General features: G+C 43.0%; 1 protein-coding gene across 1 annotated transcript in view; it reads left to right on the top strand.

The window, feature by feature from the left end:
* Positions 1-27236, top strand: part of pde11a (phosphodiesterase 11a) — a 55427-nt gene continuing 28191 nt past the window's right edge. Inside the window, exons 1-9 of the mRNA XM_045707785.2 lie at positions 1-1188; positions 2179-2337; positions 13013-13102; positions 13798-13938; positions 14144-14208; positions 16083-16215; positions 21392-21467; positions 23766-23833; positions 23976-24068. Coding sequence (XP_045563741.1) covers positions 388-1188; positions 2179-2337; positions 13013-13102; positions 13798-13938; positions 14144-14208; positions 16083-16215; positions 21392-21467; positions 23766-23833; positions 23976-24068 — 1626 coding nt within the window. The 5' untranslated portion in view covers positions 1-387. The remainder of the gene's footprint in view (positions 1189-2178; positions 2338-13012; positions 13103-13797; positions 13939-14143; positions 14209-16082; positions 16216-21391; positions 21468-23765; positions 23834-23975; positions 24069-27236) is intronic.

Raw genomic sequence — 27236 nt, 5'->3', positions numbered from 1 at the left:
GCGCACTCTCCACTCCGGTGATGCACGGCCAGTGCGCGGCAGCAGTTGCTCTCTGAATAAAGAACAGTCGAAGTCCGTGAGTCTTTTTGCATCCAGTCTTTCATCCATGAGAGGTGGCTTTTATTAATTGCAATTGAGAGTTAAAATGTTATTGAGTTGAAGTGGTATATTCCTCATAATTTCTCCATCATATTTTGTACAGAAGGCAACAAGATATGTAGTCTAGACCTCAAAGATAGTTTCGTTATGAATGGATTAATTAAGGGAAGTCGTGTTACAGAAGTGTCGAGGTTTCTTTATTTTTGATACTCTGTAAAATATTATAAATGAAAATTTATTGTGCAATTTTATGGATTTGGTTCAGCCAGGACCATCAACACAACCGACATGGCAGTGTCCAATATGGTATTCTCTGACGTGGAAAGTTTTCTGGATACGCATCCTGAGTTGTTTGAGGACTATCTAAACAGAAAAGGGAAACATAGTATGGTGGAGAAATGGCTCAAGAATCACCAGGCAAGCAAAACTTCAGTAAGTACAACCGCAGTCGCCGAGTCGGAGAAAACAAGCGTCAGCGCCTGTAAAGACAGTTGGGCGAGCTGCAAAGGTGATGGGGGCCCGCATAGACGAGCATCGCAGAAGGAACTGCGGAAAACTTTCGCCAGGTCAAAAGCTATGAATTGCAACAGGACATATGATGAGCAAGTCAACTACAGGGCTCAGGAGCCACTGACAAGTATGAGGAGGAGAGCTCTGCTGAGAAAAGCCAGCTCGTTGCCTCCAACCACTGCCCACATCCTGAGCGCGCTCCTGGAGTCGCGAGTGAACATACCTCAGTATCCATCCACAGCTGTCGATTTCAAATATTACCTTAAAGAACACAACGAAAGAGAGTTTTTCCTGGAATTGGTAAAAGACATATCTAACGACTTGGATTTAACTAGCCTCAGCTACAAAATCCTGGTGTTTGTGTGTATTATGGTCGATGCAGACCGCTGTTCCTTATTCTTAGTGGAAGGCTCAGCAAATAAGAAGACATTGGTATCCAAATTCTTTGATGTTCATGCAGGTATCACAGTTTTACCCTCCATGAGCAACTCGGATGAAGTTCAGGTTCCTTGGGGAAAGGGAATCATTGGATATGTTGCTGAGCATGGAGAGACTGTCAATATCCCAGATGCCTATCAGGTGTGTTTGTGTGGTTGTGTGTGTGTGTGGGATGCCTGTGTGTGTGAGAGAGAGAGAGCACTCCCACCTTTGTGTTTGTTTGTCTGTGTGCAACAGATGAGATCACATGGCACATCAACACACAGCTTCGCATTTGCATCAGAATGATAATTGATTAATTTGCATCCTTACCTCATCTATCACCATACACCATACATACACACAAGCCTACGATGACCGATGACTCTTGATTAATCAACAGAAAATTGATCTCACCACATGAAGTAAAGAAAGCCTACTGTAATGAAATGAAATGGAGAAGTGCATGTTTATACTTCAGTGGTGATGTGATGTTGCACCAGCCACCAGGGATGATGTGGACTATTGCCAAGCTGACTCCCCAGTGGCCCTAGGACCTAACGCTGATTTTATTTGAAGTAGTCTTGATCCATTGATTTACAATCCAGTCTGCAGACATTGAATGCACAACTCATGCAAATATATTCCTGAAGTTAGTGTGGTGTGTGCCAAGACAAACTATCTTGCTTTCATTCGCACTTGAAGATTTGCAAATCAAACACAAAACCATATTAAAGGTATAGTCAGGCAGGGTGCTTAGGTTGACATATCCATTCATGGTTGAAGACCAGTTTTTCCCACAGTATTTTTGCAGGCAACACAATGTCAGCCTTCCCTGTAGCTCAGTTGGTAGAGCATGGTGTTTGCAACACCAGGGTTGTGGGTTCGATTCCCACGGGGGGCCAGCACAGATAAACAATGTATGAAATGTATGAAATGTATGCATTCACTACTGTAAGTCGCTCTGGATAAGAGCGTCTGCTAAATGACGTAAATGTAAAATGTCAACACTCCACAATGAGTTAGTGCCTGATCACGGGATCTCACCGGAAGTGATGATGTTGAGTCGTACACTTTTTATCTGCCTTAAAACATAAATTTACTCATACTTGCTATGTGTGCTTATGTCCTTCCATCTTCCATGGATTGTAGGACCGTCGTTTCAGTGATGAGATTGACAAGCTGTCAGGATACAAGACCAAGTCCCTCCTCTGTATGCCCATTCACAACAGTGATGGGGAGATCATTGGAGTAGCCCAGGCCATCAACAAGAGTCCAGGAGGGGCTCTCTTCACTGAAGACGATGAGAAGGTAACTGCAATTTGACTGTTATTTTTTTCTTTAATTTTCCAGTCAAGAACAACATTCAAAACAGAAATGAAAAGACATTAGACAACAATATAACAAAGTGACAATAGCCTCCTTACAAGACAACTAACAGACAAAAAAATCAATTAAATAAAAAATGATTAGGAACATTATAAACTGGGTGGTTCAAGCCCTGAATGCTGATTGGTTGAAAGCCGTTGTATATCAGACCGTATACCAGGGATATGGGCTCCCGAGTGGTGCAACGGTCTAAGGCACTGCATCTCAGTGCAAGAGGCGTACCTACAGTCCCTGGTTCGAATCCAGGCTGTATCACATCCGGCTGTGATTGGGAGTCCCATAGGGCGGCGCACAATTGGCCCAGTGTCGTCCGGGTTTGGCCAGGGTAGGCCTTCATTGTAAATAAGAATTTGTTCTTAACTGACTTGCCTAGTTAAATAAAGGTTAAATAATAAATAAATATGACAAAACATTTATTTTTACTGTTCTAGTTACATTGGTAACCAGTTTATAAAAGCAATTAGGTACCTCAGGGGTTTGTGGTATATGGCCAATATACCACGGCTAAGTTCTGTATCCAGGCACTCCACATTGCGTCGTGTTGAAGAACAGCTCTTAGCTGTGGTATGTTGGCCATATATATACCACACCTCCTTAATTAGATCATATGTAGGCTACATATTGTGCATTGAGTGTGCAAAATTACCTGTGGATTAGATGGAATCAATGTGTTGTCAGGGAAGATTCTCCATAAAATCAATAAAGGGTTGCCAAATTCTATAAAATGTCTCTGACTTCCTCAACCAGTAAGTCATTTTCTCCAGTGGGATACAACTACCAATTACCATTTCAAGGCAATACATTTTTTGCAGTTTGATTGTTTGATAGGGAATACTTTATAACATGTTATACCTCTGTAGTAACACTGTTATTACACTAGTAACAACACTCAACTATTTCATTACCATTGAACAACTCAAAATATTCAGTTTTGAACTACTTTAACATGAGTGTTAGACGAATGCCAATTGCTTGTGCTGAATTTCTCAGTGTAGGTCTCTGTTTCTCCCCTTTCATCTGTCGCACGTTCCAGCCTTCCATTGTCCCCTCGTTCTGAGAGAGTCCACACATGTAATGCTCCTGACATGTCAGATATAGACTTCTGTTTTATCTCATGTGTAAAAAGACATGCCTCCATCGTCTCTGGAACAGCCCACATCCTTTTTTTATAGGATCCCAGAAACAATTAAGTCACTGAGGCAGAACACAGAGTGATATGTGGACCGTATTATTAAGACCACTTATCGAGACCATTGACGATTTCTCGTCTGTGAATCACATGAAATGGATAGAAAAAAATACATGAAATCCATCTAAGCCATTCTTAATTAAGCTGCTCTCATTCCGTTGGTAACGACTAAATGAGAGGTAAGGCCAGGGGGAATATATACCATTATTATGCGTTTACAAAATACTGACCTGTGCATTTCAGGCAGAGATAAGAGTTTTGTAGTCCAAACAGATGTTCACATCGGTTAGGTAACATTATCATTGTCCTGCATTAGAGCACAAGTGGCACATTTTTTTCAGTGATACGGTCTATAGCTGTGGGGTTTGCAAGGCTTGCAAAGGTGCAGGGCCAGCGGTGTCTTCCTTATGGCTGTCTGTCCACGTTGTAAAGCAGTGGAGACTGATTGGCCATGTACTTTATAATTACCTAAGCATTAATGTCTGTGAGCAAAACTAATTGGCTTTCCCCATCATTTATCTTTCTAACAATAAACCCCCAGCAACGGGGGCTTAGCCTGCCATGCTTCTACTCAAAGGTCGAAAAAGTGTCTTTCATTATCTTGGACCGCCGTAAGACACATTTATGGAAGTTGTTTATAAATAGAAGACACCCAGTTTGTAGTATTTAGTGACTCTGTCACAGTGAATTAATCCAAATACCAATGACATTCAGTGTAGAATTGAAATGTTCACAGAGGCGCTTGCAACTACACTGTTTTCTAGTACTAGATGACATTTACAATGGAAATACAAGAAACTTTGACTCCTTGCCACCACATTAATAGGTACGTATTAGCCAAAGTGACTAAACACTGGGGTTATACAGTAAGTAGTAGGCTGTTAGTGGATACACACAAGTGTTAGTGAGTTTTACTGACATGTCTTACATTCTGAATTGACTCACGCTGTAAGCAGATGAGCTGAGTTGACATTTGCACCCAAGACAAAGACACAACCGTCTCTGCATGAAGGAAAAAAAGAATAAGGTAGATCCAGTGCGGTAGGAAGGGGCTGGCGTCTCACATTGATCTTCCTGATGGGATCTGCTGATTTCTAATGAGCTGTTATTTGGCACAGTTATTCATTTAGCTCGCTAGCCAGTCTCAGCTAGAGGCATAACGAGCCTGCACTGGCGCTCTGTACTTACGCACTTCAAACCCTTCCACGGCCAGGCAGAGGCAGGCAGCCCTGTGACGTGGCTCACAGTTGTGCAGGGTAGATTTCCAAGGCACATGTTGTCTTCCTTCATCAGTGCATCTCTTAGCCTTGCTAGCTTCAGAAAAACAACAACGGCATAAAGCTAAACGCAGAGGACTCTTTGAAAATAAAAATGAAACCCAGCACAATTTTTGTTGTTGTAGGTTTTGTCTTTCAGATGTGTTATGGTAGGTAGAATGCACTTATTAAAGGTTTAGAGTTGTCCCACTGTGTATAATGGGTGGAGGGACTAACACAGTCTCTTCACTGTGTTTTCAGCACGTTTCACATTGCATTAGCATCACACCAATGCACGGGATGGTTACAACTGAATTAGTAATGAAATCCTATGTTGGCATTTGAGGACGGCGGAAGCTGCATGCTACAATGCAGTAATGCTATAATTGAAAGACCTTGTAGAATTAAATGTATGAAGTGCACCCTTTCAAACAGACTATTAATTTTTGCTGCAAATGTTTAATTTTGTGTAGACCCCCCCCCCCCCCCCCCACCCCCATCTGTTGTTGTAAATAAGTGCTTATCACCAACATACTGCACACTCATTTAATATATTACTATAGATAAACATATTATATGTCTTTGTTTTCAAATGCCACGCTCTGTAAATTGTGTTATGTTGATACCCTACAGGATTAGAGTACTTTGGGTAGCTTGGATAATTTATGCTTAATTGTATTTTCTCATTATCTTTATTGGATAAATACACCAATAGAATTTCTCAGACGCAAATAACTTGACCCCACGGTGCAGTGTCTGGCCCTTGCGTTATTATTTCGTTTTGCATGATACTATACTATAATATTACTGTTTCAAAGATCATTTCAAATGTTATTGTGTAAAATGAGCTAATTGAACACTGCTGGATTGCGCTCCCCTGTCTGTCGAAAAGTGTGCTGTCTCTATACCTGTTTATACACCTGTCAGGTGACTGAGCTGCAACAATTGAAATGGTATTGGCAGCCAAACAACGTCTCTTCCCACATTCTCAAGTTTTTGGCATGGCTCTGCCACGTTCCCTGTGCAATTGAGTTACTGTAATACTGTAATAACCACTTTCGCCCAATTTCACCACTGTACATTTGTAGAGAAGGATGAGGGAACACCATTTCTCATTGGAGCCAAGGTCCCATCTGAAATGTTCCAAAATTAACATTTGAAAAATGTAAATAAATACAATCCTGGACTGAGGTTACCAGCATTGTCTCTTTCTCTCTTTCTGGAGGGAAAGACCAACCTGTATGGCCGATGATTAGACCATTTCAATTTGGTATTCAAGTACAATTAACTATAATCATACCTTACACATTGCTGTAATAGAGTCCCGGCCTGTATGATAACTGAGATTAAGTGAGGCGATAATAAGACAGTAAATCAGACAATAAAGTCCTCTATCGCTGACCAATACAGCTGATAGTTTACCATGGGTGTACCACAGTGGGGAGGGTGTACATTGTTGGGGGATGGGCTGCATGCCTGTACTGTCACCATACACCTTCTCCTCTCCTGTCCCCTGCCCCTTGCCCTGGCTAAAGGACATTTAAATTAAAGACCCCAATGAAATGATTGAGGCTGTCTGGTAACCGTGTCATCAGTCTTGCCAGGATATGGCTAGTGTTTGGGCGTTGAGACATGGCCTAATAGAATGATGCTGAGCCATTTGTTTATTTCTTTACCTGTATCCCCATTAGCTTTTGCAGAAGCAGTAGCTACTCTTCCTGGGGTCCATAAAAAACACAAAATACCACAATTAACAAAACACTGATACACGAGGACAGACACGCAAATTGAAAATACAACGATATACAAACAATGCAACTAAAAAATAAAGAAACAATACAACCAAAAAAATGATGTGTGTGTTAGAGTGTGTGTGTGTGTGTGTGTGTGTGTGTGTGTGTGTGTGTGTCCATTCCATTAGTTGATTTTAAAGGTCATTCTACTGTTTGCTTGAGTAATTGGAGATGGAAGGGAGTTCCATGTGATCATGGCTCTGTATAAAACTGTGCGTCGCCGTGAATTTGTTTTGAACTTGGGGACTGTGAAGAGACCCCTGGTGGCATGTCTTGTAGGGTATGTATGGGTGTCTGAGCTGAATGTTATATGATTATGCTGACAATCTGGATTTTTGGTCACAGTAATGCTTCTCATAAAAACTACGAGAAGCAGTTACTCTCTCGTCAACCCTCAACCAGGAAACACTGGCATGCATGTTGTTGATGTTAGTTCTGTATGTGCAGTTAAGGGCAAGGTGTGCTGCTCTGTTTTGAGCCAGACAGTAATCAAGATGGGACAAGACCAGAGCCTGAACAACTAGTACATTTGTTTTTTTGTGACAAAAACACAGAACATCTTTTTGGAACAGATATACCCCTCCCCATCTTCACAACAACTTTGTCCATATGACTTGACCATGATAATTGACCATCCAATGTTATACCGAGGAGTTTATCTGCCTCAACTGGTAGTGGCTATTCAGCATGATGTGGCGGAGGTCCCTGATGATCTTCTTGGCCTTCCTGCGACACCTGGTGTTGTAGGTGTCCTGGAGGGCAGGCAGTGTGCACCCAATGGTACGTTGGGAGGAGGTGATGTGGTCTATGACTAGCCTCTCAAAGCATTTGATGATGATGGAAATGAGTGCTACAGGTCAGTAGTAATTCAGTTCACTTTCCCTTTCTTGGGCACAGGGATGATAGTGGATATCTTGAAGCAAATGGGGATAGCAGTATGAGCTAGAGAGAGATTGAAAATGGGCTAGCATCATGTGAGGTGCGCAGTGCTGACTCGTTCCCCTGGCTGACAGCTGTCAAGAGGGCTGGGCGGTGCAGCTCGACCATAGAGATAGATAGAAGACTCATCTTTCTATCTTTGCTATTATAGTGTCAGTGACAGCATGGGCATCGCCAGTGAGGCTACCACCCATAGGAACCCCCCCCCCCCCCCCCCCCCCCCCCCCAGTTGTCTACTTTGACTAATTTAAAATGTCGGAGGCATGGTGGAAACTCTTAATGGCGCTGTCCATGCTAAAACAGCCTTTTGGCCACTAGAGGCCTCTCTCATTCTCTATGACCTCGACCGACCATGCTTCGTTGGACAGCCCTCAGTGACACAGAGCAGGAAATGGTGCTTGGCTCTTTTGATTGGCTGCACTCATGTTGAACTGATGTTGAAATGATGTAGTGTAGCTTGCTCCCGAGAAGGCCAGACCCCTGGAGCAAATCAGAGTAATTAGTGCCAATTTGGGCTTGAAGTGATGATCATTATGGAGGACTGGGCCTGTAACCTTTCATCAAATGCCCTCTTTCTCTGCTGTTGATTCACCCTGTTACCCATGGGGGGATTTTCCCTGATTCAGGGATCACTGCAGTGTGATCTTCAAGGGTAGCTGTTTGGCATGAGGTTTGTAAAAACTCTACAAATGTTGAAGGTCTCATTAAAATCTCAAATGTGAATTTGGGAGAAATATTTTTTGTGGTAATACTGTAGTAACACAGTGTGTTGATATTGATCTAGAGGTGGATGATACAGGGCATACACTACAATGACTGTCAGGTATTAATGTGACAAAATATGTCTGTGTATTTGATCATGTAAAGTCACACGACATGCCGTACCATTGATAAAGTTGTGTTTTTAGTCCACATACCCCTGTCCTCCAATTTTCTTTTAGTCCGCACCATTTCTCAGCTTGCAGATGGAACTGTAGTCTGCAGAACACAAGGACACCATAATAGTCACCACGATTTAAAGGCTCTCAATCCTCTACTGGAATTAAGCTCCATAAAGAACCAGAGCACTTTATAGCCAAAGCACTTCTGGAGAATATGTCGCAGGAGCAATATATTGTAGTTCAATGTCTTTTCACACATAACCTATCTTGACATTACTGTGCTGATGCAACACTTACTGTTGTTTCAATGGTTTTTTTAATGGCTTTTTCTTTTTTTATGTACTCTCTACAACATTGGTTAATCTTGAATTGTTTACAACCATGTAAGTGGTAGAATTTGATTGTATTTCTGAATTAGTAATTAGGTACTAGTCAATATAAAAGATCTTCATACTTGAAACAGAATTCAAACATATTTGTCTTGCCAGTGCATGGTAGCTAAGTTGGGGAAAGCTGAGAGAGGAAGAGGTGAAGCGAGAGGGTCCACTCCCGTCAAAATGTGAATACAGCGTTAAGCAGACCGATAAGCAGATCGGCTGCCTTCCAGCCTTTGCGACAACAACTCCCATTGTTAGGCCGGAGACTAGACCATCTTGTCATTATATACAGTGCGACCAACGGTCCCCCGCCCATTTCGCTTGTCTTCCATTGAAAAGGAATGTCTTCAGTTGTTTCCTCGCCCTACATCGTCTTCAGTTAATCAGCACCATTCGACATCATGTGGTGGCATTAGAAGACCTGTTTTACCCAATCAGTAGTGATCTGCATGAAGTTAGAGCCACTCAGTGCTGTTAAAGTGTTCTGTGAAAACGTAGCTCCACAGTCAATAAAGGCATATAAAGGGTTGTGAACCCGCCCTGATAGCTTCCAGAGCCACGCATAAGACCCCCAGGATACGAGATCATTCATCTTCACCTGATCTGTGAAGTGTCTGGAATTATTCATGGTCAAATTGAATAATAAGAGCCAGCTGCATGGTGAGAATTTGTCTCAGTGTGGATTCCTCTTACATCAATAATTGATGCCACCTTCATAAAGAGCAATCACAGCTAAATGCATTTGGAAAGTGCTACATGCACTGCTGACGCAAGTTAGAGAGAACCCTAGTGACATCAGAGGGAAACAGGAGACCGACTGCTGTACGCAGGGGGAGAATAGACGCAACACGGCAAGACTCTTGGCACAGCAACAGTGGGCTCAATGGCATAACATCTCTGAATAGAATGACTACGATCCTTAGCTAGCTCAACTAGCTACTGTAAACAGCTTGTGTAGCTAACAAAATAATTAAGAGCCAGGCGTAGGTGTACAGTAGCCTACTGGAACGCCGTCGCGTCCTCTTGGCTTCTCCTACATTAGTAGCGAGTCCCCAAGGCCTTAGTCAGTTTCATTATTAAACCACATCTTTACTGGTCAACCCTCTGGCCTCTATGTGCTGAAGCGTCTTATTTGTAATGCAGCCTTGTACTATAATGGACCCGCTGCAACCTATGCTTTACTTGAGCGTGTGTGTCCTTTTACTTGAGCGTATGTGGTAAGGTAGTGACCGGCGGGAGATACAGAGGTGAGGTGATTGATAGAGATGGTAAGCTGCTTTAGTCCTAAAGGGAAATGTGTACAATAAACCATAGCCAGCATTATACATAGACATAGTTGTACGTCTGACACAAATAAAGTCCCAAACTTGGAAATGGGTTGTCTGTCTTACAGTAGGCTGTCTGTAGTTGTCGGTCGTGAGAAGTGCCACGATTACTCCCTCTGATGATCTTCTGATATGCCCACGGATCTCATGATGGTCCGTGCTCCTTGGGACGTTGAAATTGACATTTAAAATGGTTAAGGTTAGGGTTAGGTAAGGATTATGGGTAAGGGCAGGGTTTAAGGTTAGGGTTTTAGGGTAGGGACATCCCAAACATCTCGAATAGCACCGACCGTTTCCGACAGGGAAACATCAGCTTTCTTCAGTGTAACCTTGACGCAGGCTCAAGAGAGCTGGTGAACGAGATGATCTGTGTTACAGTATCTGATGAATCACCGGTAACAGCTGAGTAACTCCCCATTGTTCTTAAGGGTCTGAAACCTCAGTGCATCCGTTGGACGTTGTTGGTTGACGTGGTATAAAGCAGCAGCCAAAAACAGAGGTGATTTGACTAAACAATGTGAAGCAAAGGACTCTAAATGCTCTTGATCCTTTGTCAAAGGGCAGTGGTGTAAGTGTCTCTCAGGTAAGGCCCCATGGTCTGTGAGATAGACCTGCCCTGTACTCCATCCCAGATACCGTAGGTCTGATTAGTACGGCGATCTCCACAGCACACTGTAAAGTACCACACACCCCTTCTCAGTCCCTGGCTATGCGTGCATGCATGTGCCTCAGAGCATTGTCGAGAATATTGGATTGGCAGCAACAGAAGGAATGCCGTTCGATTTCTGCCAGCGAAGAGTTGATTAGATTTTCATAACACGCTAATGAACCCCAGCCATCAAGAGTCATACATCATCTAGCCTGCCCTGTAAGCAGGTGGACCCATGTTTTGTGATACAGAAAGAAAGAAAAGGTGGAGTGGAACATGAAATCTGTTATGCAATTCATGTTATCACCTTGAGGCAAAGGGTCAAACCATTCAGTCAAACAGGGAAATGTAAACTGGATTGATTTATTTGTCTTGGCAATTAAATGACACTGATGAAAGGCCATTCTATATTAGGTCCATTTTAAAGGTGTGCTTTTCCCCCCGGGCATGGTATGAGAATATAACCGGGCACACAGCTATGTCGTATTTTCATTCCCCTGTAGAGTAAAACTGGCCTCAATTTTAATAAAGGCAATATCTTTTGGTCAGAAAATGACAGATTAAGCCAATTATTTTTCAATGGTAGTCATATGTTGACGGATAATGGACAACAGAGATGATTGGCCAATACGGACAACTTCTGGCCCTTCTTTGGACACTGTGTTAACAACCCTCCAGACGAGCTTCAATGCCATACAACTCTCCTTCCGTGGCCTCCAACTGCTCTTAAATACAAGTAAAACTAAATGCATGCTCTTCAACCGATCGCTGCCTGCACCCGCCTGCTTGTCCAGCATCACTACTCTGGACGGTTCTGACTTAGAATATGTGGACAACTACAAATACCTAGGTGTCTGGTTAGACTGTAAACTCTCCTTCCAGACTCACATTAAGCATCTCCAATCCAAAATTAAATCTAGAATTGGCTTCCTATTTCGCAACAAAGCATCCTTCACTCATGCTGCCAAACATACCCTCGTAAAACTGACTATCCTACCGATCCTCGACTTCGGCGATGTCATTTACAAAATAGCCTCCAATACCCAACTCAATCAATTGGATGCAGTTTATCACAGTGCCATCCGTTTTGTCACCAAAGCCCCATATACTACCCACCACTGCGACCTGTACGCTCTCGTTGTCTGGCCCTCGCTTCATACTCGTCGCCATACCCACTGGCTCCAGGTCATCTACAAGACCCTGCTAGGTAAAGTCCCCCCTTATCTCAGCTCGCTGGTCACCATAGCAGCACCCACCTGTAGCACGCGCTCCAGCAGGTATATCTTACTGGTCACCCCCAAAGCCAATTCCTCCTTCGGCTGCCTCTCCTTCCAGTTCTCTGCTGCCAATGACTGGAACGAACTACAAAAATCTCTGAAACTGGAAACACTTATCTTCCTCACTAGCTTTAAGCACCAGCTGTCAGAGCAGCTCACAGATTACTGCACCTGTACATAGCCCATCTATAATTTAGCCCAAACAACTACCTCTTCCCCTACTGTATTTATTTATTTATTTATTATGCTCCTTTGCACCCCATTATTTCTACATTGCACTTTCTTCCACTGCAAATCTACCATTCCAGTGTTTTACTTGCTATATTGTATTTACTTCACCACCATGGCCTACTTATTGCCTTTACCTCCCTTATCTCACCTCATTTGCTCAAATTGTATATAGACTTATTTTTCTACTGTACTATTGACTGTTTGTTTGTTTTACTCCATGTGTAACTCTGTGTTGTTGTATGTGTCAAGCTGCTTTGCTTTATCTTGGCCAGGTCGCAATTGTAAATGAGAACTTGTTCTCAACTTGCCTACCTGGTTAAATAAAGGTGAAATAAAAAAAATTAAAAAATAGCTGAATAAATATACAATTTAATTTGTGTTCATGCGTCTCTGTGTGGCCATAGCCTAACAAGGCAGCTGGCAATCATTATTCTGACTTGGAAGACTTTGAACTCACCAACCATATGGCTTATTGCTCTCACATTGACTGTCCTACCTTCAACTAACATTTCCCCCCTGACCTTGGTCTATTGAACAGTAACTGTTCCTCTGAATCTATTGGCTGGTCACTGAGTGTCAGGCCGGGCATCCTTTGAACAGTGAACCCTTCCTTCCTGTGTTGAGCTCAGCGTCTGTATGTCCAACCTATTGACTGTCTGTCTGATGTGATGTCTCCACAGGTGCTGCAGATGTACCTGCCCTTTTGTGGGATTGCCATCACCAACGCACAGCTCTTTGCTGCCTCCAGAAAAGAGTATGACAGGAGTCGGGTAAGGGAAGCAGGCAGGGACAAGCCAAGGCAGGGTTGGGGTTGGAGAGTGCACTAGTATCCGAGTATGGTGTCTATACATCCCCATTGAGCAGCCCACCTCCTCCCCATTGCTGACACTAGTGAGGCTGGGTATTGATCTTTATGAGCCCACTTGCTGCCACTGCAGTGGGGATCAGGGAGCCATGTACAGCCCTGCCTGGACCTCTCTGTTGAAGGAGGGGGTGGGAGGAGGTGGAAGGGACCAGCAGTGTGCCGAGAGGGTCCAGGGTGTAAATCTCACAGGAGGCGTCTAGAGATGCTCTAATGCTTGTCCCACATTGATCTCTGATGGGGGAGAACATAATGAGAACAGAGACCAGCGAGAAGAGGGGAGAGAGATACAGAGATCCTCCATCATTACTCACGGGTTTATGCTCTCTGCTGTGTCTTATTGAGTTGGTAGTGCTTTAGATAAAGTGTCTGATCTACTTTATTGTGGAACGGTGGCATATGATATTATCCTGTTCCCTTATGTATTAGAAACCATTATAATTCTAGCTCTGTGAGGTGAAACCATTGAAATGGCTTTGAGTATTTATTATTTGCGTCTGAAAAGTTATCTTATGTGTTGCGCAGTGGCTAGTTGACCAGACGTGCATTGACTAATAGCAGCAGTAATGTCCGTGTGTCTGTGCTGTGACGTTTGACCTGCAGTCGCTCCTGGAGGTGGTCAACGACCTGTTTGAGGAGCAGACAGACCTGGAGAAGATCGTGAGGAAGATTATGTACCGCGCCCAGACTCTGCTCAAGTGTGAGCGCTGCTCTGTCCAACTGTTGGAGGACATTGAGTCACCGGTAGGCTCTTCTCTCTCTCTCCCTCTCCGTCTCTATCTTTCCTCACTGACAAGGGTTAGATTTCTATACAGAATTAATATCTTTCTGATGTATTGTGCTTTGTACTTGACAAATTGTTTGTGACTCCAGCACCTGAGGAAATGCTGGAGGGACATTTCCATTTGAAACAATTCTACCAGTGATGTTTTCTCTTTTCATCCCGCAGGTGGTGAAATTCACCAAGTCGTTCGAACTGCTGTCCCCCAAATGCAGTGCAGACATAGAAAGCAGGTAATGTTGGTGCACAGTTGTCCATCCCAACAGTCCACTCGTTTCCATGGAAGAATCCACTGTCCAGTCTGGATTTACTGATTAACATATGAACACTTCACCACCTCATACTCTATACGGAATCTCCTCTGTAAAAAATCTCTTCATATTTATCAGATTCATCAAAAGACCCGTGGCTTAATTGGCCAACTTAAATGCACATTTGACAAATGAGTTTGTGACATTTATGGATTTAAAGATTAAAATCTCTCCAGTTTACAGCCCTTTGAAAGCAGGAGTTCTTTCCACATGAGCTGCATGCTGCTCTGCGTAGTGAGTGCAGCTCGTATTCTGTCACACAAATATTCCCATTTCCCTCTGCTCCTGATGTCAAGGCTCTCGCCAAAGAATCGCAGCTCCGCCTTTGCAGACATACACCGCCGGCGGACCTGCGAAGTCTGCGCAAAGCCTCATCTGACTAGTTCTAAGCTCAAACAGTGAAAACGGTTTGTTTATTTTCTCTGTGGAACTTCTTCGAAAAAGGGAAGAAAATGTGGAGATTAAATATGGCTGAAGTAATATGGGGATTGTAAATGGGGAAGGCCATGTTGTAGAAGTCCTCCTTAATTGGGGTTTCGAGATTCTCTCCCCCGCGAGGCAGGGGAGGGGCTGGAAGTGGAGGGGCTGGAAACAATGTGGGTTGTTTATGGATGAAAAACCTCACCAAAAGGATGACAAATTATCCTCCAGTCCGGTGCAGGCTACAACAGACATGCCCACTTCAAGGCTGCAATGATAACTACTGCAGTAATTAAAAAAAGCATCTTAGCATAATAATATAGTAATCAGTGAAATGTCAGGCTGCATGGCTGGCCAGTTCAGCCTTTTCTGACAGGAGACGCATCACCTTTGATTTGTGTTGCTCTTATCATGTGAAGTGCACACTGCTCTCCCATAATGGCAGACAAATGACCATAGCCTGATTCCAAGTTATAAAGTAAACAGAAATGATCACCAAGTTCAAAGGAATATGTGTTTATGATGCCATTCCAAAAGGTTATTTTTGCGTAGGGGATTGTGCAAGATTTATGTGTTTAATTAAGTGAATAAATCTGATGTCAAAGGCATAGGCTTTTTAAAGCACCTGGGAAATTCTATACCCTTGGGGAGAATAATGTTGAGGTACTGTGTGCTTCCATTGCTGGTTCTCTGGCTGCACCTAACAGGAGGCAGAAGCGATCACACTACAGAGGTTTACTCCCCACTGCGTCTGTGTGGGTTTTACATCTACATGGGGGAGATATCAGAGAGATTTCAGAGGACACAGTGTCTCTATATGTATCTTTAAAGTTCCTTGTCAACAAACAAGTATGTACAGTATGGTGTTGTTAGGGGAAAGGCACAGGAGGCGCTAGCTGAGAAGTATGCTAAGGATGCACCCTAACCTGAATGGGAAGCCTGTGTCGAGGAAGGAGTCAATTCTCCCGCAGTGTGGGCGTCTACTGGGGAGGAAGACAATCACACAATTAACTTTTCATTACTTCAGAAGGTGCTGGAGAGCCTTATTGATATCCATGAGACATTCATTAAATATAAATCATGGCAGAAAGGGAAACAACAACAGCGGACGTGCATGTGCCTGAGTTTGAGATGGGAAAAAGAATCCCTTTTCTAAGATGATAATGATGACGGTTGTTAATGGTCAAAGACCAAACAAACCAAACAAACAGTTGAACAAAATGATCCGACCCACAATGGAAGATTTGTCCTCTCAGTGAACATGCATGTGACTATGGTCCTTCTCCTCCTCTTCTCCACTGCATGTCAATAACTACAACGACCCAAATATTTCACTTTCTCTCTTCCCTTCCCTCCACGTCCGGGTGTCCCTGTAGTTTTAAAGACAGCATGGAGAAGTCCTCCTACTCTGATTGGCTCATCAACAACAGTATAGCAGAGTTGGTAGCGTCCACTGGTCTGCCCGTCAACATCAGTGATGCCTACCAGGATCCTCGGTTTGACGCAGAGGTAACATAATCTCCTCTGGAACTACATTACTACATACAGTTGAAGTCGGAAGTTTACATACACTTAGGTTGGAGTCATTAAAACTCGTTTTTCAACCACTCCACAAATTTGTTGTTAACAAACTATCGTTTTGGCAAGTCGGTTAGGACATCTACTTTGTGCATGACACAAGTAATTTTTCCAACAATTGTTTACAGACAGATTATTTCACTTATAATTCACTGTATCATAATTCCAGTGGGTCAGAAGTTTACATACACTAAGTTGACTGTGTCTTTGAACAGCTTGGAAAATTCCAGAAAATGATGTCATGGCTTTAGAAGATTCTGATAGGCTAATTGACATCATTTGAGTCAATTGGAGGTGTACCTGTGGATATATTTCAAGGCCTACCTTCAAATTCAGTGCCTCTTTGCTTGACATCATGGGAAAATGAAAAGAAATCAGCCAAGACCTCAGAAAAAATATTGTAGACCTCCACAAGTCTGGTTCATCCTTGGGAGCAATTTCCAAACGCCTGAAGGTACCATGTTCATCTGTACAAACAATAGTACGCAGGTATAAACACCATGGGACCACGCAGCCATCATACCGCTTAGGAAGGAGACGCGTTCTGTCTCCTAGAGATTAACGTACTTTGGTGCGAAAAGTGCAAATCAATCCCAGAACAACAGCAAAGGACCTTGTGAAGATGCTGGAGGAAAGGTACAAAAGTATCTATATCCACAGTAAAACGAGTCCCATATCGACATAACCTGAAAGGCCGCTCAGCAAGGAAGAAGCCACTGCTCCAGAACCGCCATAAAAAAGCCAGACTACAGTTTGCAACTGCACATGGGGACAAAGATCGTACTTTTTGGAGAAATGTCCTCTGGTCTCATGAAACAAAAATAGAACTGTTTGGCCATAATGACCATCGTTATGTTTGGAGGAAAGAAAGGGGAGGCTTGCAAGCCAAAGAACAGCATCCTAACCTTGAAGCACGGTGGTGGCAGCATCATGTTGTGGGGGTGCTTTGCTGCAGGAGGGACTGGTGCACTTCACAAAATAGATGGCATCATGAGGCTGGAAAATTATGTGGATATATTGAAGCAAGATCTCAAGACATCAGTCAGGAAGTTAAAGCTTGGTCACAAATGGGTCTTCCAAATGGACAATGACCTCAAGCATACTTCCAAAGTTTGGGGTCATGGCTTAAGGACAACAAAGTCAAGGTATAGCGTGTGCGAGCAAGGAGGCCTACAAACCTGACTCAGTTACACCAGCTCTGTCAGGAGGAATGGGCCAAAATTCACTCAACTTATTGTGGGAAGCTTGTGGAAGGCTACCCAAAACGTTTGACCCAAGTTAAACAATTTAAAGGCAATGCTACCAAATACTAATCGAGTGTATGTAAACCTCTGACACACTGGGAATGTGATGAAAGAAATAAAAGCTGAAATAAATCATTCTCTCTACTATTATTCTGACATTTTTCATTCTTAAAATAAAGTGGTGATCCTAACTGACCTAAGACAGTGAATTTGTACTAGAATTAAATGTCAGGAATTGTGAAAAACTGAGTTTAAATGTACTTGTCAAAGGTGTATGTAAACTTCCGACTTCAACTGTACTGTATACAGTACCTTCAGAAAGTATTCAGACCCTTTGACTTTTTCCACATTTTGTTAGGTTACAGCCTTATTCTGAAAGTGATTACATTGTTTTTTCCCCTCATCAATCTACACACAATGCCCCATAATGATAAAGCAAAAATAGTTTTTTAGAAATGTTTTGCAAATTTATGTAAAAATAAATCAAAAATATCACATTTACATAAGTATTCAGACCCTTTATTCAGTGCTTTATTGAAGGACCTTTGGCAGCGATTACAGCCTTGAGTCTTCTTGGGCATGACGCTACAAGCTTGGAACACCTGTATTTGGGGAGTTTCTCCCATTCTTCTCTGCAGATCCTCTCAAGCTCTGTCAGGTTGGATGGGGAGCGTTGCTGCACAGCTATTTTCAGGTCTCTCCAGAGATGTTCGATCGGGTTCAAGTCCGGGCTCTGGCTGAGCCACTCAAGGACATTCAGAGACTTGTCCCGAAGCCACTCCTGCGTTGTCTTGGCTGTGTGATTAGGGTCGTTGTTCTATTGGAAAGTGAACCTTCGCCCCAGTCTGAGGTCCTGAGCGCTCTGGAGCAGGTTATCATTAAGGATCTCTCTGTACTTTGCTCCGTTCATCTTTGCCTCGATCCTAACTAGTCTCCCAGTCCCTGCCGCTAAAAACATCCCCACAGCATGATGCTTCCACCACCATGCTTCACCGTAGGGATTGTGCTTGGTTTCCTCCAGATGTGACGCTTGGCATTCAGGCCAGAGAATCTTGTTTCTTGTGGTCTGAGAGTCCTTTAGGTGCCTTTTGGCAAACTCCAAGCGGGCTGTCATGTGCCTTTTACTGAGGAGTGGCTTTCGTCTGGCCACTCTACCATAAAGGCCTGATTGGTGGAGTGCTGCAGAGATGGTTGTCCTTCTGGAAGGTTCTCCCATCTCTACAGCCAAACTCTAGAGCTCTGTCAGAGTGACCATCGGGTTCTTGGTCACCTCCCTCACAAAGGCCCTTCTCCCCTGATTGCTAAGTTTGGCCTGGCAGCCAGCTCTAGGAAGGGTCTTGGTGAATCCAAACTTCTTCCATTTAAGAATGATGTAGGCCACTGTGTTTTTGGGGACCTTCAATGCTGCAGAAATATTTTGGTACTCTTCCCCAGATCTGTGCCTTGACACAATCCTGTCTCGGATTTCTCTACGGTCAATTCCTTCTACCTCATGCCATGGTTTTTGCTCTGACATGCACTGTCAACTGTGGGACCTTATATAGACAGGTGTGGCCTTTTCAATTTAATTTACCACAGGTGGACTCCAATCAAGTTGTAGAAACATCTCAAGGATGATCAATGGAAACAGTATGCACCCGAGCTCAATTTCTAGTCTCATAGCAAAGGGTCTGAATACCTATGTAATAAATAAGGTATTTCTGTTTTTTATTTTTAATAAATGTGCCAAAAAAATGTAAACCTGTTTTTGCTTTATCATTATTGGGTATTTGTGTGTAGATTGCCGAGGAATTTTTTCTCCATTTAATCCATTTTAGAATAAGGCTGTAACGTAACAAAATGTGGAATAAGTGAAGGGGTCTGAATACTTTCCGAAGGCACTGTATATACCGGGTTTAGGTGCTTACTGTACAGTATATACATTTATTGTATGTATTTGAATGATAACCGAAACCATTCAGCAGCTATTTTTATTGGTTAAAATCGGAGAAGCAAGCCTCATAAAAGACTCAAACAATATTACAGCTTTGATCATTGGAATGTTGTCACATGATTATGAATTATATATGATAATATTCGTTTGATATGGCTCCGAGGCTTTTCTATCTGATGTTTGAGTTCCGATCTCAACTGTTGGTCTTCACGTGATAATAATGGTTATTAAAATACAACCAACGATGCCCCTGTTTTTGTAATTGTATTGAAAATGATTATAGCCGAACAATAGTGAACCTTGTACCTATGCAGAGTTGAAATACTGCTGACATAATGCATGCGTTACATTCTCTACAGTGCCTTCAGAAAGTATTCACACCCCTTGACTTTTTCCACTTGTTGTGTTACAGCCTACACACAATACCACATAATGTGAAAGTGTAATTATGTTTTTCAACATTTTTACAAATTAATACAACATTTAAAGCTGAAATATCTTGAGTCAAGTATTCCACCCCTTTGGTATGGCAAGCCTAAATAGGTTTAGGAGTAAATATGTGCTTAACAAGTAACATAATAAGTTGCGTGGACTCACTCTGTGTGCAATAATAGTGTTTAACATGATTTTTGAATGACTACCTCATCTCTTTACCCCACACATACAATTATCGGTAAGGTCTCTTAGTCGAGCAGTGAATTTTAAACACAGATGCAACCACAAACATCAGGGATGTTTTCCAATACCTTGCAAAGAAGGGTACCTATTGGTAGATAAAAAAATAAGATGATGTATCTATACACCCAGTCAATACAAAGATAAAGGTGTCCTTCCTAACTCAGTTGCCGGAGAGGAAGAAAACCACTCAGGGATTTCACCATGAGACCAATGGTCACTTTAATACAGTTACAGAGTATAATGGCTTTGATAGGAGATAACTGAGGATGAATCAAGAACATTGTAGTTACTCCACAATTCTAACCTAACTGACAGAGTGAAAAGAAGGAAGCCTGTACAGAATACAAGTATTCCAAAGCATGCTTTCTGTTTGCACTAAAGTAATACTGCAAAACATGTGGCATAGCAATTCGCTTTTTGTCCTCAATACAAAGTGTTATGTTTGTGGCAAATCCATTACAACACAATGCTGAGTACCACTCCCGATATTTTCAAGCATAGTGATGGCTGCATCATGTTATGGCTATGCTTGTAATCTTTAAGGACTAGGATGTTTTTCAGGATAGAAAAAAAAGAAACAGAATGGCGCTAAGCACAGGCAAAGTACCTAGAGGAAAACCTGGTTCAGTCTGTTTTCTACCAGACACTGGGAGATTAATTCACCTTTCAGCAGGAAAATAACCTAAAACACAATGCAAATCTACACTGGAGTTGCTTACAAGAAGACCGTGAATGATCATGAGTGGCCGAGTTACAGTTTAGACTTAAATCGGTTTGAAAATCTAGGGCAAGACCTGAAAATAGTTGTCTAGCAATGATCAACAACCAATTTGACAGAGCTTGAAGAATTTTGAGAAGAATAATGGGCAGATGTTGCTAAATCCAGGTGTGGAAAGCTCTTAGAGACTTACCCAGAATGACTCACAGCTGTAATCGCTGCCAAAGGTGCTTCTACAATGTATTGACTTTGGGGTGTGAATACTTATGTAAATTAGATAATTGTGTATTTAATTTTGAATAAATTTGCAAACATTTCTAAAAACATGTTCTCACTTTGTCATGATGAGGTATTGTGTGTAGATGGGTGAGATTTAAAAAATATATATAATCCATTTTGTAACAAAACAAAATGTAGATTAAGGGGTATGAATACTTTCTGAAGGCACTGTATGTCTCTTTAGGATACAGGTTACATGTGTAATAAATGATAACAGCCCAGTTTCAGCTCCAGTCTCTTTTCTCTTTCGTTTAGGCAGATCAGTTCTCCGGCTTCCACATTCGTTCAGTGCTTTGTGTACCTATTTGGAACAGCAACCATCAAATCATTGGTAAATTCTCAAATTGTCCTTTTTTCACTGACTTCTTTTGATAGTCAGATGTGCCGTTACATGTCCGTTGATAAATCTATGTGGACAGATGTCAAAACTAAGACATAATCCAGCATTCAAGCTTAAAGTGATTTTAATAATGAGAGAGGAACATCAACAAACCAACGTACATGATGTACCAAACCTCCGATAACCTCAGATGTCACCGTGTCTGGTTTGGAGAATCTAGAGAGGATACTCCGCCTGTATTGCTCTCCTAGGTAGCATTTAGATGCTCAATTAAAGGGGCGATCTGGGATTGATACATCCATTTCTGGACTTTTAAATTAATGATATATAGCCATTGACTCTTGAAGAATATAATGCATTAATGTCTATTACCCTTAGTTCAACTGTTTAACTCCATCGCAACCCAAAGCTTGTTTTACTCCATTGCTTGTGAACACCGTAATTGCAAACAAACACTGTATAGCTCAAAACATGGTTAAAACTGTCATTTTAATTCCGTGGATGGTCAGTCCTTGCATCCATAGCTCCGTCTTATGAATTTGACTGTGGTTACATTTCTCCTGCCCCATCTCTCAGCTGTTTACCAAAAAAGTGGAAAGGTGACGCTTTGTGGTTTTGTGATTCCCAGATTGCCCTTTTAAAGCAGTGTAGCCTGATTAAAGCCAAGCCTTCATATCTGTCAGTTCTCACAGAGGAGGAGTTCCCTCCCTAGTCCTGGCTGCTCCACCATGCAGTGCTCTGTGCTCCTCAACCACCCCAAGGTCCTCACCACTCTGACACTCTGATACATCATTGATCTACAGTCTGGTGTTGGTGCTGGATATTGCAAGGAGAGGCAACGCTAGCAGCTAGACTCAGGCCCACAGAGATCTGACTTGGGAAGTCATTAGTTTTGTTTCTGTGCAAAGTGATCAGCAGCATGGCTGCCAGGGAAAGCACTGCTACAGATGGTCAGTCGCGACCACAGATCATTGTGGGTGGGTATGTGTGCGTGCGTGCGTGCGTGCGTGCAAGCATTGTGTGTGTGTGTGTGTGTGTGTATGCGTGTACATGCGTGTGTGTGGGCTTGTGGAGGTTGGGAGGGGGATGGAAGAATGAGAGACAGAGGGAGCAGGAGAGAGGGGTGGGTGTGTGCATGCGTGCAAGCATTGTGTGTGTGTGTGTGTGTGTGTGTGTGTGTGTGTGTGTGTGTGTGTGTGTGTGTGTGTGTGTGCGTGTGTGCGTGCGTGCGTGCGTGCGTGCGTGCGTGCGTGCGTGCGTGCGTGCGTGCGTGCGTGCGTGCGTGCGGAGGTTGGGAGGGGGATAAGAGAGAGAGAGTGAGCAGGAGAGAGAATAATGTGTGTGTGGGAGGAAACTATCAGAATCTGGACTGAAAGCCATTATAAAGCCATTATAAAGCACAACAGCAGCAGAGAAATGATCAAGTCAAAGATCTGTTTATTCAGAAGGTAGATATCCTCCTGCCACGTACCGAGGTTATGATATAACAGTATAGAGTAAAAAAGCCTTGGGCTAGATTGTTACATCACTGTTATCGCAATGCTCTTCTATATAGGTTGTAAAAATATGATTCCATCTTCAGTGATATTGACAGCACCCCAGTAACCTACGGTACAACCCATAGAGACATACTGTAGAAAGTACAAGGACCTCTCCAGGGACTCAATGCTAACTTGAATATCTGCTTGTTAGCATAATTTCTCTCGGGTGATAGAAGACGATTCTCTGTCAACTAACAATTAGCCTTATCAGCAAAGTCCTGGGTTTTTTAATTAGTAGATAAACTGAGGAGAGCTTGCTGGCGTGCCTCCAAACCAGGGGACTTGTATTTGAAATAAAAGATCAAAGGATACACAGTGCTCTATTGTTGCCATCGACATGACCTCCAACCTTACATTACAACAGGCTTAGACACTTTAATTACTCAGGTCAACAACACTACTGTTTCCTGTTTCTTACTCCTTCTTCTAGGAAATACAGCGACATGCGTCTATGCAAAAACAACAGTGTAGAAGCATTGCATATTGCACTGAAAAGTGATAGCAGAAAATGCCTTGTTTTATCAATGACTTTAATGAATGTGTGGGTGTGATTTCCTCCTGCTAATTGGGGTTGTGGGAGCGGAACTAGTGTGTGTACGACAGCCCAGTCAATGGTAGCCCAGCCCTAATGAACTAGTGTCAGATAAAATGATGGCTCTCAGGAATGGCCGTTGTCTCAGAAAGAGGAGGGCTTTAGCCTGGTCTGCGTCTGTGGTAGTGTCAGTGATCCTGATGTCTGTTGTTGCAGGTGTGGCTCAGGTGCTCAACAGGCTGGATGGTAACCAGTTTGATGATGCAGACCAGAGACTGTTCGAGGTAAGACTTTTGTTTTGCATGGTGTGCGTAGGTGCTGCATGTGTGTGCGAGCAAGTCGTTTGTGTGTCATGACGTCTAACATGTCTCCCTGTTTCGCTGTGCCGTGACCTTGGGAGTGTAACAGCAGTGTGGTGTGTTTCAGGCCTTTGTGATCTTCTGTGGCCTTGGCATCAACAACACCATCATGTACGACCAGGTGAAGAAGTCCTGGGCCAAACAGTCCGTGGCTCTCGACGTAAGCACCAATGTTCATTCCTTTTTATAGCACTTAAAGGGGGGCTGAACGCACCAATTCTGCATGTGTTTTTCAGCTGCTCCTTAAGAAAAATACGATTTGGATCTTGGGGGTGTGGTTTGATGTGCCTGTGTTATATTCGCTTATCGTACCCTGGTACTGTTGTTTGTCACTCTTGAGACACCATAGCAACCACACAGCTACCACCACTTCCTCAAAATAGTCAGAACTAATTTAAGATAAATCAAAAAATCTGTAATTAATTTTGAGGTTTTTGCAGAGGAGGTCTTAGTCACCCAATTGTACATCAAGCTAAGATGTTTGGTGCAGTATTTCTCAAGTTAAAACATTTGCATGAAAAACTAGTCAGTGCGCTTTAGAGAGTAAATCAAGCCAGCTGCTGCTGGTTGCGCTCAGGACTGATTTCTGAGAACATGTCTACAACTTCATCAGCAGCAATCTGTCAAACTATTTTAAATAAAGCACTGTTTATCAGTCCCGAAAATCACTAGCTAGCTAGCTAATTTCCATCTCTGTGTTTGTCAATGAAGCTAGCTAGTAGTAGCTAGCAGGCACATTAGGCAGGCAGGCTAGTTTAGCTAAATCAGAAAAAGGTTATCGCATGGAATAGCCTTCATTTCTCAGAACAAGAATAGACTGATGAGTTTCAGAAGAAAGGTCTTTGTTTCTGGCCATTTCGTGCCTGTAATCAAACCCACAAATGCTGATGCTCCAGATAGTCAACTAGTCTAAGGAAGGCCAGTTTTATTGCTTCTTTAATCAGGACAACAGTTTTCAGCTGTGCTAACATAATTGCAAAAGGGTTTTCTAATGATCAATTTGCCTTTTAAAATGGATTTTACTTTTAAAACTTGGATTAGCTAACACAATGTGCCATTGGTTGCTGATAATGGGCCTCTGTACTCCTATGTAGATATTCCATTAAAAACCAGCCATTTCCAGCTACAATAGTCATTTACGACATTGACAATGTCTATACTGTATTTCTGATCAATTTGATGTTATTTTAATGGACAAAAAGTGACCCCAAACTTTGGAACGGTAGTGTGTGTCACGCCTGCTCCCACTCCCCCTCTCTGGCGCTCGAGGGTGCCAGGCTGCCCATCATTACGCACACCTGTCACCATCATTACACACATCAGCACGTCATTGGACTCACCTGGACCCCTTCACTTTCTTGAATGCCCCCTCTATATTTGTCTGTTCCTCAGTTTAATCCATGTGTCAGCATTAATGTCACTGGCTCATCGGGCTTCCATGCCTTAGCTGGCTCAAGACGTTTTCTTGCCTTGGTTGGCTCGGCAGGCTCCCATCCCACGTCATGCTTCAGCCGGCTCGTCAGGCTCCCATGCCTTAGCGGGCTCGGCAGGCTCCCATCCCACATCACGCCTCAACCGGCTCGGCAGGCTCCCACGCCTCAGCCGGCTCGTCGGGCTCCCACGGTTTCTCATCAAATCATATTTTATTGTGTATAATGACCAAAATTACAGCAGGATTGATATTTGAATGAATGAATTTGGTCTGCGTTTAGTTTATCCAAGTTGGTTCCAGTAGTAAATGTCCAGTATGGATATGGGATACTGTGCTGTTGTTTTAGTGTGGCAACACATTTGGGTGGGCAGTTGGCCTTCTAAAATGGACTGTACTGCAGGGCTCTGGTGACTAGACTGTGGCTGAGAGTGGGGTCTGACACCATCAGGAAAGCTCTCCCACGCTGGCTACTGTGCCACTCTCCTTTTCTCTTTTCTTCCCTTCTTCTCTTTCCTCTCTGTCCTGGTTTCCTCTCTCCCACTCTCTTTTTCTCTCTTCTGTTATAGTGGACTCAGTGCCTCCTTTATTTCATTTATTTTAACCTTTATTTAACTAGGCAAGTCAGTTAAGAACAAGTTCTTATTTTACAATGATGGCCTATCCCAAACCCTCCTCTAACCCGGACAACGCTGGGCCAATTGTGCGCCGCCCTATAGGACTCACGATCACGGCCGGTTGTGATACAGCTCGGGATTGATCCAGGGACTGTAGTGACGCCTCTAGCACTGCGATGCAGTGCCTTAGACCGCTGCACCACTCAGGAGCTTTTAGTGTCATAGTTCTACATCATATTTCTACATCAGTGAGCATCAATGGATCCCTGTTTGTAGTCTGCACTCCACAAAGGGCCATATTGATTTTTAAAGAGAGATCGTGAAAAGCAATCCCTTATCTGATCAATAATTTGGCATGCAACACTGATCAGCTTCTTCTATGCTTTTTGTGAGAGAGAGGACAGTGCTCTCAAGTGGGCTATGCAGGTTGCCACGTGGTTGGGTACAGGGCGGCAGGAAGGAAGCCTGGGATAGAGGCTAGTGAAGAGCGGCATAGGAAGGAATGGCTATGGGGAAAATACGAGCGTGGATATGCATTGCCTCTGGCAGCAATGAATAAACATGAGCTCTCTTGATCAAATAAGGAACTGCAAGGCTGCTGCGCAAGGTATTTCTCCTAGGAGATGGGGGAAGCAAAGGGAATGACATTGGGGCTGACATCTCTGTTCCCCCAGCATTCCTCAGCGTGGAGGGTTCAGAGCTTTAGGGACAGATCACAATTTACTGTGGGGGGATCTGAATAAATGGGTTGGATGGATGGCTTCGATAGTCCAGCAATCGAATTACAAGTCATTCATATGCTAATAATCCAAATATTCTGCTTAAAAAGATATTGCACTGCTACCCTCAGCATTCACTATTCTTATAGGAGGTCAGAACAAGCAATGGAAACCAAATTTATCCTTTCTGTGTGTGGAAAAAATATTCTGGCGCATGGATACACCTACAGGCGGGAACGACAGACTGCGAATTAAGTCCTCCTGGAAGTGCACTGAATATGATGTTTTCGAATGCTGAGGTCACATAACCCTCACTGATGGGGTTATCTCCAAGTTATCTGAAGAACACAAGAAAGACAATGTTTCCCATAGGTATGTCTTGTTTGTTGTTTAACATAATAATGGCCATCTTCTTCTTATGATTACAGCACGCCCAAGGCCAATAACATGGTTGCTAATCTTCTATCTTTTTTATTTTCAGAATTATGGAAGTGCTCTGATGCTGTCCTGCAAGACTTGGTGGAGACCAACAACAGAGTGGAGGGCTGGCATCGTAAAATGTA

This window comes from Salmo salar, chromosome 25, assembly GCF_965601325.2.
Source record: "Salmo salar chromosome 25, fSalSal1, whole genome shotgun sequence".
NCBI lineage: Eukaryota > Metazoa > Chordata > Actinopteri > Salmoniformes > Salmonidae > Salmo > Salmo salar.
The sequence above is the reverse complement of the archived record's forward strand: the minus strand, read 5'-3'. Positions and strand labels throughout refer to the sequence as shown.